General features: G+C 40.4%; 1 protein-coding gene across 1 annotated transcript in view; it reads right to left on the bottom strand.

Moving 5' to 3' along the window:
- Window positions 1-14,348, bottom strand: part of HECW1 (HECT, C2 and WW domain containing E3 ubiquitin protein ligase 1) — a 261,686-nt gene that overhangs the window by 26,139 nt on the left and 221,199 nt on the right. Inside the window, 5 exon segments of the mRNA XM_054057319.1 lie at window positions 9,085-9,237; window positions 12,056-12,138; window positions 12,140-12,165; window positions 12,207-12,211; window positions 13,583-13,703. Coding sequence (XP_053913294.1) covers window positions 9,085-9,237; window positions 12,056-12,138; window positions 12,140-12,165; window positions 12,207-12,211; window positions 13,583-13,703 — 388 coding nt within the window.

Genomic DNA, 14,348 nt, shown 5'->3' on the forward strand with positions numbered 1-14,348 from the left:
CAACGTAAAAAAGCTTCCTTCAATCAGATACAAGACACTGAATTTACAGTCTGTCTTCCTGTTACTAAATACATCTTTTTTGACAGAGGGTGGACAGGTCAGGATTTTTCTCATCCTCCATAAATTATTGACATTTTGAAAAATATACCTGTCCCAAATTTGAGAAAACTGACAAATTTGACATTGCCTTTCTTCCTTTAAATGCATTCAAATTACATACATTTAAATCTTTATTCTTCCCTTTTCCTGCATTTTAATGTAACACTAAGGTAATGTATTGAAATGAAGAATAATTTTCAATGCAAAACTGAAAATTTTAACTTTCAAAATTTCCCAGGGAGAGACCTACACAAAGAGAAATGCCTTTTCTACTAAAAAATGGCCCAAAGGAATTTGCGTGATTTACTGAAAACAATTCTGCTCTGCAAGCAGTCTTTCTTTTGATGTATGAATTTTATTTACTAATAAAACAGGTTAGCTTAGGAATTTCTGCACCTGCTCTAATTGAATTTTCTTTACCTTACCAAAGTCTGAATAAAATGTAGTGAGAAAAAAGGAGAGACAAAAATGACTGAGTAATACTTCATAGTGACAGCTCAGCCTTGCCTTTCCAGTGTGGCTGGAACAAGCGATATGAGGACATTCATCACTCCCTGGGAGTTTTTTTGCCACCGTTAATAAACACACGATCACTGCCCACCCTGATGCCTCCCTGCAGGCCCACAGGCTCAGGGACAGCGTGGATTTTACCCTCCTCTCCTCCACCACATACAACTTCTGTAAAAACACAACAAAACAGAACCCCCACCTTTCCCTCAAACAAAACTCTAATTATGGAAGAAATGTGAGATGATATGAGACTCAGAGAAGGGAAAAGAAGGAAAGATTGAGAGACATGTCTTCTTTCAACCTATGTAGCAGATCCTCAACAGAACTTGAAAAAATCCTCCAGCATGAGAGAAAGCAAAGCATAAGGTAAATATGAAGCAGAAACTTTTTTTTATTAAAATGGTTGCTGTAGAAGCACAGTTAGAGAGAATGGTTTTCTTTTCCTTCACTTTGGTTTGCCTTTAATCTTCCAATTCCTCCTGACCCTTAATAAATAATTAACCAGCTGTTGAGGCAAACTTTATGTGCTACAGTCATATATCAAACTTAATAGGAAAATCAAAGTTTACTTAAGCAGAGAAGGCATTGAGAGAGATCACAGTGCAGAAGCGAGACGACATTTCAGTAACATACCCTTTTCATATAGTTTTATAAAATTATTTCAGCTGCATATTTATTTTAATATAATTCTTGTCCAGAAGATTTACAATAGTGCTTGAAAATTTCTCATGCAAACATAATTTATTTAAAATAAGATATTGCTAGTAATTAAAATTTATAGTGTAATATTACATTGAATGCTTTGGTTTTCTATGGTGCCTTTCATCTGAGAATTTCAAAGCAGTTCAGAGCGTTAATGTACATCAAACGGATTTCAAGTTGATTACATACCAGGAAATCTTTTCAGATGGAAACTGAGGAAAAGAGGTAATCACATAATTTCAAAAACAATTGGATCTTGCTGTATGCCCACTCTGAGGTAATATATCTGATCTGATTTTTAAGAGGATGATTTTTCAGCGCTTAGCATAAATACGCTCCTTCAAGATGGCTGCAAAATTCGCCTTCTAAATTCATTCCTCCCACAAATGCAGACCCACACTACTGGCCCATCTGAGCCCAAAACCAAACTCAGTGTTTCTGACTTCCTTAATAAAACAGGTATTGGGGTATATGTTGCCTGACACAACAGCTGAAATATCGAAGTTGAAGAGATAAACGAGTAATCTGCGCCACACACTCCCCAGAGCTACTCTCAGTCAGTAGAGAGGAGTAATGGCTGTTTGCACACCTCCTGCACAGATGCTGTGAACACATTTCTCCACTGTTTCTATAAAGAGCCACGGAATGTGCCTAAATTCATTCCGTGAGCTGGTCAGCATCGGAATACAACCCATTAGGTCATGAGGCAATTTGTCACTTACTTAAAAAAGACTTCAATTGAAATAAGTCATTCTCCATGCAGAAGGATTAATGGAGCTTTGTTTCCTATAGATCTGCCGCTGATGGACCTACATTACACCACACTGCCACAGCTCCAGTTCCTCCTACGCATCTCTGCTAGCACTTCCACACTTTGGAGTACCTCCAGTTTCTCCCTTCTGCCTCCTCTAAGCTTTCACAGCTCTCCCTCACATCCTCAAACTACTGAGGAAGATGATATAGCTGGTTTGCAGCCTGAGCCTGTGATGGATTTGTCAGCTCGCTTGTGCTGACCGGCCAGTCGAGAGGCCAAACGGAACAGGTAACTATTGAGCTCACCAGCCCATCCTTGCTGATGCACTCTTCTGTGTATCTATCCTCTATCTAGCGACAAGTTTTGCAAAGCTTTTAGGAAATTAGTGCCTTTGAGACATTTACCTGCCAAATAGCTCTCAAACTGATTAGGAAACTGTCTGTCAGACAAGCAGGGCAATTGCACAAGGCACAACTCCCAAGGAAACTGGATTCATAAAACCATTCAAGCTCTCTAAGGAGGATAGCTGAGGTTGTAACGTTCTTGATTCTTCTTGGATTTATTAAAACAAAAAAAGGGAAAAAAACCACCCTGCATTCTTTGGCATGTTTTGGATGGACAATGATGGCTCTGTGGTTTCTTGTTTACACGAAGTAAATAAAAGAGAAGGTCAGAATTTGACTGGGGGTATACTCACACAGCACTGAGCAGGCAAAGGGAGCTTGCTCTACCCATGTGCCAAGATTGCTAGAGCACGTAAAAGCAATCGAGGCAGTGCCAAGCCTGAAGTAATCAGCTCTGATGGTGGGCAGCATATATTTTCTCAGCTCAACGTTGCAGTAACCAGCTGGCTTGGAGCACAGGGAAAGCACGTTTACGTCTGCATGGAGAACGGGCACAACACGCTTGCATCTGCCTACAGAATATGACGTAGAAATACATGCAAGTTTTCTGTCTGACTCTGTTCAGCAGCACAAACTAGAATACAAGGGGTACTGGAAGGTAGAAAGAAAGGCTAACTAGCAGAACTGAATAAGGAAACTCCTGTCCAAAGCAGTTCTAAATGAGCATTAAGTTACTGTTCGTTAGGACACTGCAGGCAGGAATCAATCTACAGCTTCTGGGGACCAGGATCATTGCATGGTCTTCAGTAGGGTTCTGCACAAAAATATTTTTCTTACAAGTCTTCAATTTCCTAATAAGTTTCTGCTAAATAAATGTATGAAATTTCATTTGAAGAAAAACAAACAAACAAAACACAGCAGGACTTTTCTGAGATGGACACAATACCATTAGCAAGCTTTAAATACCTCTAAGATAACTGTGACACTGGGTACTGCTCTCTGGCTGCATAAATGTCACAGGAAGGTGCGCGAATGCCTAATTGTTAAAAAACCCCATGCTGTCATTAATCTGCTATGAAAAGACAGAAGAAGATGTTTCAAGTTAGCATCCCTCAGATCTCCAAATGACTGTCTGTAAATGATTTTATCTGTCTAGTCCATCTGTTTTTCTATGCAGAGACTGGGCTTCTTTTCACACCTATGGCTGTGGTTCTACATTCGCAAACATGCAATGAACTAAAAATTCTAAAGTAGATAGTGGGAAAAGGTTTTCTGGGGCAAATCAGATCGGGCAAATGATCTGGGGACAAAAAGCCTAGTGTAAATGACTGTGCCATGAGTAAAGTGCTGTCTCTTGATGAAGGGTGCATCACATTATCACATTTTGGGGCACAACAACCCTATGCAGTGCTGGGGGAAGAGTGGCTGGACAGCTGCACAGAGGAGAAGGACTTGGGGGTGTTGGTTGACAGCCGACTGAACATGAGCCAGCAGTGTGCTCAGGTGGCCAAGAAGGCCAATGGCATCTTGGCTTGTATCAGAAATGGGGTCACCAGCAGGTCCAGGGAGGTGATTCTCCCTCTGTACTCAGCACTGGTGAGACCACACCTTGAGTACTGTGTTCAGTTCTGGGCCCCTCACCACAAGAAGGATGTTGAGGCTCTGGAGCGTGTCCACAGAAGAGCAACGAAGCTGGTGAAGGGGCTGGAGAACAAGTCTTACGAGGAGCGGCTGAGAGAGCTGGGGTTGTTTAGCCTGGAGAAAAGGAGGCTGAGAGGAGACCTTATTGCTCTCTACAACTACCTGAAAGGAGGTTGTGGAGAGGAGGGAGCTGGCCTCTTCTCCCAAGTGACAGAGGACAGGACAAGGGCGAATGGCCTCAAGCTCTGCCAGGGAAGGTTCAGGCTGGATATCAGAAAAAAATTCTTCACAGAAAGAGTCATCGGGCACTGGAACAGGCTGCCAGGGAGGTGGTTGAGTCGCCTTCCCTGGAGGTGTTTAAGGAACGGGTGGATGAAGTGCTTACGGACAAGGTCTAAGGGAGTGTTCGGAATGGTTGGACTCAATGATCCAGTGGGTCCTTTCCAACCTGGTGATTCTATGATTCTATGATTCTCTTACTGGATTACTGCTGGGGGCAGGACTCCTGTGACGGAAACCTCTGGATCACTAAGAAGACGTAAAAAAGAGAGACTGGATTTCTACCTGGCAGCAGTTTGTGAAGAGTGTTTTGTGAACTGAAAAGATAATGCTACTTTTGTTGTCACTATTAGATTAAGTACTCATAGAAGGGAGAGAAAGTTCACAAGAAAACAGTGAGAACTGCTTTATTCTAAGAAGTAGAACTTCTTATGTGGTATTACGATGACAGCCAAATCATAACCGTCTGAAATTGGTAACTCCCTGAATAATGCAACCACACAGAGATAATGCTCTTCAGGTTTGGTGAAAATGGTGGAGAAATCATCACAGAAACAAACATTCACTTCACCACTTTGTCAAGTTAGAGCTGAGTAGGGGAATACTATGGAAAATGGCAAACAAAATAAAGATCTGAGGAAAACCACACTGTATCAATAACATTATTAGACAAATAATTTTGTTACAGAACCAACCAGACGCTGTGAACAGATGTCAGCAATTTTCTAGACCTCTTGAAAATGCACCATGAAGAAAACACGGAGAGTAATCAGTGACCCACAAGAGAATTTGAGACTGTGCAAACTCTGGAACTAGATATTTTGTTGCCAGAATTTAGAAACACATTTTCTCCATCTATTATGCTTCAGCATTTTCCTTTTTTTTTGTCTCAGGGTTGATTTACCCACCCAACTTTGTATTATTTTGTTATTTTTGGTGAAAAGAAGAACTACAATATTCAACCAAACCTTAGTCATTCAAATCAGAGACAGGAACCTTTTTTTACCCTGGTGGAAAAGTATTCTTGTGTGTCCTCTAATCTTGACATTTTTGATCCCAGTGCTTCAATGCTGCAGGGAACTGAAAGATGAAATCTTTTATAAGACTGTTAGTGGGGAGGAAAGTGAGAAGCTAATGTGGTGAGCTCTTGGGAGCTATTTATTAGTATGTAAGAACTCAGCATTCAGCTCTACAGAATATTGCACGTGTAACTTTGCATGAGGTTGATACAAACATTTAATATTCCCCAATACTTTGTCTCCCAGCATATGGAGCAAAACCCAAGAAGGATTATTCAGAAACACATCTAATTCAGTTGCCCAAAACACCTGACTGAGGGCAAAGACAATGCTCTTCCTGGGCTCAATCATATTCTTTTCACTGGAATAACATAAAGCAGCTGCCATCATGTTTTGCCTGCTTACTTGGAGAAGGGCAAACTGCCTTAAGTGGGGATGTAAACAGTATTTCAGAAAATGTTTTCAAATATCCAGGCAAAGGGCTAGACATTTTACCTAGATCAGATAGAATGGCTCAATACTGGCACGGATTAGAAGCAGTTCTGGCTCTGAGCGTCAGGTACATCCTGCAGCATGCAGATAAAAATGTGTATTGTCAAAATTCTTAGGTTTAGAGAGCTGTAACTGTGTCCTTTCAGAGAGAGAGGGGTTTAAAATAATTTTTTTAAGTTTTGAAATGTGTGATATCTTGTATTTTGTGTGTTCAGCAGGCACATATGTTAACCGAAAGGAAACAGTCTTATTCAATGGAAGCTTGCAGGAAAGGTGTTAAATCTCAGTTTCTCCATAAATGAGAAATATTTTCCAGTCATTATGTCTCTTTCTTAACTTGGCATACATACAACTACTCTGTGCTTTGATGTGCTCGTTTTGGACTCAGAATGCTGTTTGTACAAAGAGCAAGGCCTGAAATAAGCCATTAACAAAGGCAGAACTGTAACTTTTGGGCCAGGGGAAAAAGAGTAGTGCGTTTCTCAATTCTGCCAATATGAATAAAACTTCCTATGTTTGCATATTGTTGTATTTATCTCAAACTTGCCACTGTTCACTTAAAGAAGAGAAAATTTAAAGGATTTTTTGAAGGATTCTTTTGCTAGCCCAGTTTCTTAATATAGCTGTCTCTGAGTAGGTCTTGCAGAGTTAGTATGCAGAAAACACATCAAGGGTAGTTTTTACATAAATGGTAAGTAAGCCCCATAGCACCAAAAGGCATACAGTTCAAGAAATCTGCAAATCTAAACCAACTGTGGTTGTGTGGTTTTCATGACTGACATCAAACTTCAAGCTTTTGACAAGACAATATGAATATTAATTATCCGTGACCCTGGGACTCTCAAAACTGATTCATCCAACCATGTTAAATAATGTCTTATAACAGATTTGGGAACAGGAAAACAATCTTTATTTTTTGCATGCTAGAGGGAGGAGGTTCTGTTGGAATCATATGAACAACTAAATCTGAGAAATGGAAGTTGTAGCATTGATTTTGACGAGAACAAGGTTGAAGAGAAATTGAGAACTTCAGAAAATCCTATTCCTCATAAAAAGATAAGGACAAGTTAGTACAATACCCTCAGAGAAGTTAGCCTATAAAGCCTTTATGGGAGAATCATAGTCTTGGAGTTTTGAAAAGCTTGACCCAAATCCTATCTTAGATGGCTGCATGGACTTCTGAACACAATACCTGATGGTTACACATGAATAGCTGAAATCAGTCAAAAGCCCATAAAACCATTTAGAATGTCTAGATATCTAGAAGCCAATCATGAAACCTATCGGGCTAATTATAAACTGTTGGTCTCAGTCAGTTATTTATTATATAACTAGTTGTGGAAGTATTTCCAAGCACTTACTGGATTGCTTATCTTTCCCTTGGGTTCTGCAATCTTGTCCTACTTACACTACTTTATACACAAACCTCTTAATTCATAGCATTTATTTCCTTATGCAGGCCAAGGGATTTCATTTCTCCTTCCTAAAAAAACAAAATGAAAAATGCCCAAAACCCATATAATATTCTGTATACAAGAAACTTCTATAGATACGTGTAGTTGGAGAAATATCCTAAGTGTGTAACTGCTACTAATTTCTGAGTGAAATGCTAACTGCAGTAGAAAATCACATTAGGTGTCTTTCTGCTGTTCTAGATGCCCAGGATACCTTTAAATGTCTGCCTAAGAGATTTCTATGCTGAAATCTCTTAACTAGCAGAAGAACAAAATGAGAGGATCAAACAAAGTATGTACTTCTTGCAGTGTGACTTATCACTTAGGAAAACTGCAACTCAATTCTTTGTAAGTACAGTATTTATAACAGATAAGAGTAAGCACCTATTTCAAATACCACTGAGAGAGGCAACACGACTTCTGGAGAAAAAGGCTGGTGTCCAGTTTGCTCACAGTGTGGGCAGGATGGTCTTGGGTTAGCACCTGCTTAAGCAGGCCTGTGCCCTGAAATCAAAATGCATCTTCACAGATACAGCCTCCTGTTTATCAAAAGTTTATCCATGCTGCCTGTTAAGACAAACAAAGGACCGTATCTCTTCTTGAAAATTTGAAGCCACTGTATAATGTCTAATGACCAGGAGTGCAGTGGGAGATGGAGAAGGTGTAAGAATTAAGCCACTTTCTGCTAATGTCAGCAAACAGTCTAAACCAAGGATTGCTGTTAGCGGAATGCTCCACTGCTGAGAGCTGTAATGCAAAAAATCCCACCCCAAAATCCAGAGGCTAGCTCCCAGCAACATCCTTTTTTCTCCACTGTAACCTTAATAGAGGTGACAGTACAACAATTTAGTTGTTCTTCATCTCCTGCTCACTGGAAGTCAAAACAAAGGAGGACCTGTTTACAAGAAGGGCATGTGCTATTTGCAATTTAAAAGGGCCCTGAACTGCCTTCTGCTTTATAAAAAGATGTCTGAGAGGAGCCAGTGAGATTGCTTAGACAAAGAAAAACATCATAGGAACAAACCCATGTGGCAGTATTTCTTTGACAATGAAATCCCACAAGGGATCAAACGACACCCAGGGCTGGCAGCCCATGCTTCACTGAACCACATCTGAAACTATCAAAGGGAAAACAACTCCCAAAGATGGACAGATCTGGAGGCAGACAGAAAAATGAGGAGATCACAATACGCATTCAGAATTTTCGATAAAGAAACAGGATCAACCATTTTTTTTTTGTTTGCACACATATTTGGTAAGGTGAAGTACCTGCTTCCCCTGCTGGCCTTGCCACATGCAAGCAGGGACACTGTCAGGGGCAGAAAGGGAAACTGTTTTCCCTGTGCCTTTTTTAAGGCCTGTAGTGGGTACAGAGCAGCAATGTGGCTCTTGGAGAATACGGCATAGCTTCCAAGCATAATGCTGCTTGATGTACAGAAAGACCACACTTGGTATTCTTAGAAAGGCACGAAGGAGAGAAGGCCTGAATTAAGCAGAACTCTTTTTCCTCCCCCTTTCCCATTCACAAGAACGGCACAAACACCAAGTCCCAAGCAACGTGAGAAGGACATCTTAATAGTAGTACCTCATCACAACTCATTTTTCAGAGCTGGCTGTTGTATTTTCACTTAGTCTCTCTCTTTCTTCTCCCAAAATACTGCCCACTTCTTTCCAGCAGAAGTAATTATATTTGTATGTACTCTAGTCTAAACCGGCAGCCTTAGCGTTTTGCATTTCCATTTCTGTATTGGTCTAAAAAGATTGTTCAATTCTGCATAAAATATCCTTACCATTCCAGGTGATTTTCAACGAAGGCAGACATGGGGCTGATCTGTACAGTATAAGTGTCGTTGGCTGAATACTCAAACAGCCCATAATAGGGATTGAAGAGCTCCTGAGACAAAAGGAAGAAGAATTCTCGGGAGGGGCCGCTGTAGTCCAACCTGGAAAGGAAAAGGTAAGAAAGATAAAATGAGGGTCGTTCTCATTTGAGGGAATTTCCTGGGTTTTGCCTACACTGGCTGCTGTCTAACACCTACTCCTGTGCAGTGAAGCATTTCTAATATGGTCTATCTCCCCTCTCAAAATCTGATTCTGAGCCCTAAACAGGTCACGATGTTGAAACCTCACCAGCATCCAGGTTGATCTGGGAGGAATCATAGCTCAGACACATTCCTTAAGTAGCTTTTTTTCCTTTGTTCTAAAACCTTAGTAAACAGGAGGTACAAAGCTCAGCCTTCCCTTACCTGGCTCACTAGCAGAGCTCTAGCTCTTCAGTGAGTGGGTTACAGCTGGGTTCACAGACCAGACACTGCAGACTGAAGCAGATATTGCTCTCAATCTCCTACATTGAGGTGTAACCAAAGACACAACCTAGCCCCGAGGACGGTTTCTTAGCTATAGCTATAACCTAAAGGTCAATGCTGAACCAGACTAAGTCCTAACAGAGCTGTGTCTTTTAAAATAGAATGGTGATTCCTCAGTTGTTCCATCTAAGTCCTTCTACTTTTGCAACAGCTTCAAATAAATACATGTGACACACCTGAAGCTGTGTTTTGCTGTTGCATGATTTTGCTCTGTAGAGTTATCTTTTTTCCATTTTATTTTAACTTCAATCTTTAAATCAACCTGTTTCCAATTATTTCAACTTGAACAATGAAACCTGAAAAGCTTTATGAATGCATTTAAACCCAAACTGTGATGGGATTTAGTAAAAACAGATCATCCTCTAATAATGGTAGGTAGGTTTTTCAATCTAAAATAAATCTACACATAGCAAAATGAAACAAATTATTTGTAGCCATGTATCATGTGTGCAAAAGATTTGCTGAGGTGGGTACTATTTCTTCTACTTGACAAATGTAAAGTAAGAGGAAAACTGCAGCTGGATCAGAACGCTCTGCATCATGTTTGAAGCCATGGAAGCATAACCACATGGGGTTGAATAATTGATCTGTGCAACTAGAAAGACGATAAAGGGCAGGCTGGTGCATCCTCCTCTGTTTTACATCTGGAGATGCAGTACTTTACCCTTTGAGCAGTTTAGCTCTTGGATCATCCACGAGACTAAAGCCACAACAGCAAAAGAGAATGGTAATAAACCCACATGAATCACTAGTGCTAACCATGTAACAGATTGGGTTGAATGACATTAAAATACTGGCTAAGCCTGAGTGACGGCTGGAGTAAAGAACTAGAAACAACACCTGTCTATATTCAAAAACCTCCTAGGAGAGACTAGGTATTACATTTCTGGCCAACACATTAACTCATCATAAAGCCTTCATAGTTCATTTTCAATGTCATTTTAGCTGTGAAACACATGGGAAGCTGTGCCCATAAAGCATCATGTGGCCATACAGCATCAATTCTTCTTTTCAGTAGGGAATTGGTATCTTGGAATCCCTCCAGAAGAACCTATATTAGCATTAAACAGCAGAAACCCTGAGGGATGTATCTTCAGATGCAAATTAATCAGTGAAGAATGAATGAATATGCAAATCAAATTGATTTGTAATTCCTCCTGAGGATACTTGCCACACACAGTAGAAGTTATTAGGATGTGGGGAAATCAACATGACTTTGTCCAGTTTTAGCACACTAGAACGCTATTCCAAAAATGCAAACTGAGGTATGCTGCATGTTTATACATTACTTCCAAGCCAGAGGCAAAAACAGATTTGAAAGACTGTTAAATAATATTGAATCCATGGAGTATAAAGAGTTAAGAAAACCCCTGATACTGAGGTCACTGTGTCACTCTCTCTGAGACTGGTGACTTCTGTTTTCTGCTGGACTTAACATGTCCCCAGACGATATCAGCTTGGCAGAAGCCTCTTCACATGATGTGCCACCTTCAGAGCTGACAGTGTCAGCAGTTGCTGGACATGCTGTGAGCTGTCCCAGAGCCTTACTGTTCTGTGGCCTTTGCAACTGAAATCCTAATCCATGTGTATACATTTTAATTTTAAAAGAAACCTTACATACAAAGCTATTGAAATATGACTTCAAGCCTTTGTTATGTGGAACACTGGATATATGCACAATGGTCTTTCCATCATAAAAGCATGTGGATCAAGCCTCAGTTACAAGGCAGCTTGTGGGATGAGCCAGCATGGTTTTGAAAGGTTGTTTAGATTTGGAAACAAAAGGTCAGGGGCTCATGTATCTGTAAGGCTGTCAGAAAGTCTCCTGAGAAAAGGCCTTCTCAAGAAACTTTGAATACTTTCAGCTTCCAACTGAGTGAATTGAACAGTAAGGACCAAACAGCATTCATGTTTCTCACTTCAACTAGAAACAAAAGTCCACATGTGGATAACAAATGATCATTAGACGGTATGCAAAGCAAAAATCTTCGAAGTGAAACCAGATTAATTTTGAAGAGTTAGAGTAACAACGGGAATAAAGGTCTGGTCTCTAATTATAGCCCTGAGACTGATTCAGTGTGTAAACATGGGCTGATAATTTGGTTTTGCCTTCCAGCCAGTCAAAATACCTATGGTAACAAGATGACATTAGGTTTAACCACTTAAATTGTCACTTTGAGACATCTAGATGGAAGGTGCTAGAAGGAAATGAAGCATTATTGCTATTGTTACTTTTAACAAATGTTCAAGCTGATTAAGATGAATCACTTACTCGGAGGTAAAACAAAACGAAATAAACATCACACAACAAGAGAGGCTCAGCCTTGGCCAACTCTGTAAGCGTTTTGCAACATAACAGCTACTTCAAAACTGATGGCATTTAGTGGTTCCCTACCCTTCCTCGCCAACAAATGTGACGTAGAGTTTGTTCCGCTGGAGCTCCTTGCGTGAATACGCCATTACCTGGTTGAAGGTGCCTTTCCAGCAAGTGGTCACGTCGTATAAGTTAACCTGCAAACAGAGGCAGAAAACAGAGGTCTAATGATTCAGTCTTGTGTGAGCCTGTGAGGCTGAAGATAAACAAGAGCTTATAAGAGAGACACGCATTCTCAGAGAAGTTAATTAAGTTGCATCCACTGGAGCACAGGCTACTTGATCGGTTATGGGTTTGACGTGAGTTGTTCATCAGGTTTTTTCTATGGTTCCTCAAAGGTGAATTTCTTCACGATGCTGGGAGTTGGTTCAAAGTGTTGCTCTATTTAAGACTCTCTACAGTGCCCTCTAAATACAAATATATATAGTAGAGGGGGTTGTGAATTTCCTGTGTATGTGAGGTCACAGCAGTCTGCGATTAGCCCCAGGACTCCTCCTGGATTTAATGTCCGTGGAATTACCGCTTTCTGTAACAGGGTAAGTAAAAGGAGTATCAACCTCTGCTCATACAACACATTGCTCACATCCTCTGCCAGCCTCTAAAAGAACTTATGAATAGTACATTTAAACATCATCTGTGCAAGAAAATCTTTCTTGTTCATGGATTCATGGACATTTTAAGGACACTCTCCTAAAATGTATTTCATGTCTGCCTTGGACCCACTTAGCAAGACACCAAAAGGGATAACCAACAGCTAGGACATTGCAGCTCTGTAAGAATATTTTGATAATGACGTTTGCCTGGAATAAATTGCTTGGCTTCATACTTTTTTTTTCCCCACAACAGATGTGATTTGGTAGGAAGCCAACCTGATGCATAAATTCAACCAGATGCCCAGGAAATACCTCAGAAACACAGAGTTCTTTAGCCAAGCTGGATAACTAGGATCGATCACAAGAAGGAACAGACTCAAAAGCCAACTAACAAGATGTTTGGAAGGCAAACTCCACAATCAAGTGACAGAGATCCCCCAAAAACCACGAAGAGAGGCATAAATCTCTCTCAATCAAATCCAGGAGGGCTACCAACACAAGAACTACTCAAAGTTAAACCTGCATGTACAGGCTGGTTTCTGTAGGGTCATGCTCTGGTCCTAACTTATACTGATATGTAGACCCAAAGGATTTGGAGTCACTGCATCATTACAATGATGTAGCTGTCAATAATCTGTGGTGGACATTTGCCTGAATGGGTGATTCTCCTACTAGCAAATTCTAGGTAGGAATACCAACATCCCTGTTAAATAAGCAGGAAATGGAAGTTTAAGAGAATATAAATCTGTAAGAAATAAAACTTCCACACAAAAGCCTCTTGAAGGCCACTCTTTTGCAGGATATACTAAGATCTTATCTTGCCCTGATGGTTCATGTACAAAATGCAATATCTGGTATGTTTTCCATTCCCTATCAGTGTCTTCGTTCATGGATAATGATAATAGACAAAGATATAGCACATTAGACTATTTGAGTGACTGGTTATAATACTCACTTAATTTTACCTGGACCTTGTCCATACCCTTTGGCTTCAAGTTTTCGATAGAAATTGCGCAGCTTGGCTTCAAAGTCCCTCCTGTATGGAGAAGGTGCTCTTGCACTTGCTCGCTGCAGTCCTGGCGGGAAAATGAACATCATCCTAAGGTGTAAAAGGGGCTTTAAATGTTTCCAAATCATGCAGCTGACACTTACAGACAGAACTGGCTACAAAACGCATCAGGAACTTTCTATAGGCATACAGTGCAGCCACCATTATTTTTGTTCTACCTGGCATTAACTGAATTGTATGATCCTATACTTCAGTGATTGCAATGACTTTCAGAATCTGTACCTTCTTCACTAGAAGAGCTGTTAAGCTTGCCTTGTTTGTGCTTTTGTGTTCCCTCAGTCTTTAACTGTTATTGATCTGAACGGAAATTCAAGGATCAGAAAGGCATGAGAAAGACTGACATGCGTAACTCTCACTCATAATCATTAGCATTTAGGTTTTCTTCCCCTTTTGCACTTTTAAGAAATATCTCTCTCCTCCGCATTGTATAGGAGATCTCCTTACTTGACAGGATTAAATCTCTGGTGCTCAAAGCAAGGCTTCTCACTGGAGCCTAGCACCCTAGCCAAGCTGGGAATTGGGTTTCCCTATGTTAATCTGACTGTGTGTTAAACAATTCCAGCTATCAACACAAAACCCCTTTGTGGCATCAAGGATTTCTGTCAGCAAAAAAATACTACATTTTCCTACTATGATTCACACATATGGCGTG

Source organism: Cuculus canorus, chromosome 2, assembly GCF_017976375.1.
Source record: "Cuculus canorus isolate bCucCan1 chromosome 2, bCucCan1.pri, whole genome shotgun sequence".
Lineage (NCBI taxonomy): Eukaryota > Metazoa > Chordata > Aves > Cuculiformes > Cuculidae > Cuculus > Cuculus canorus.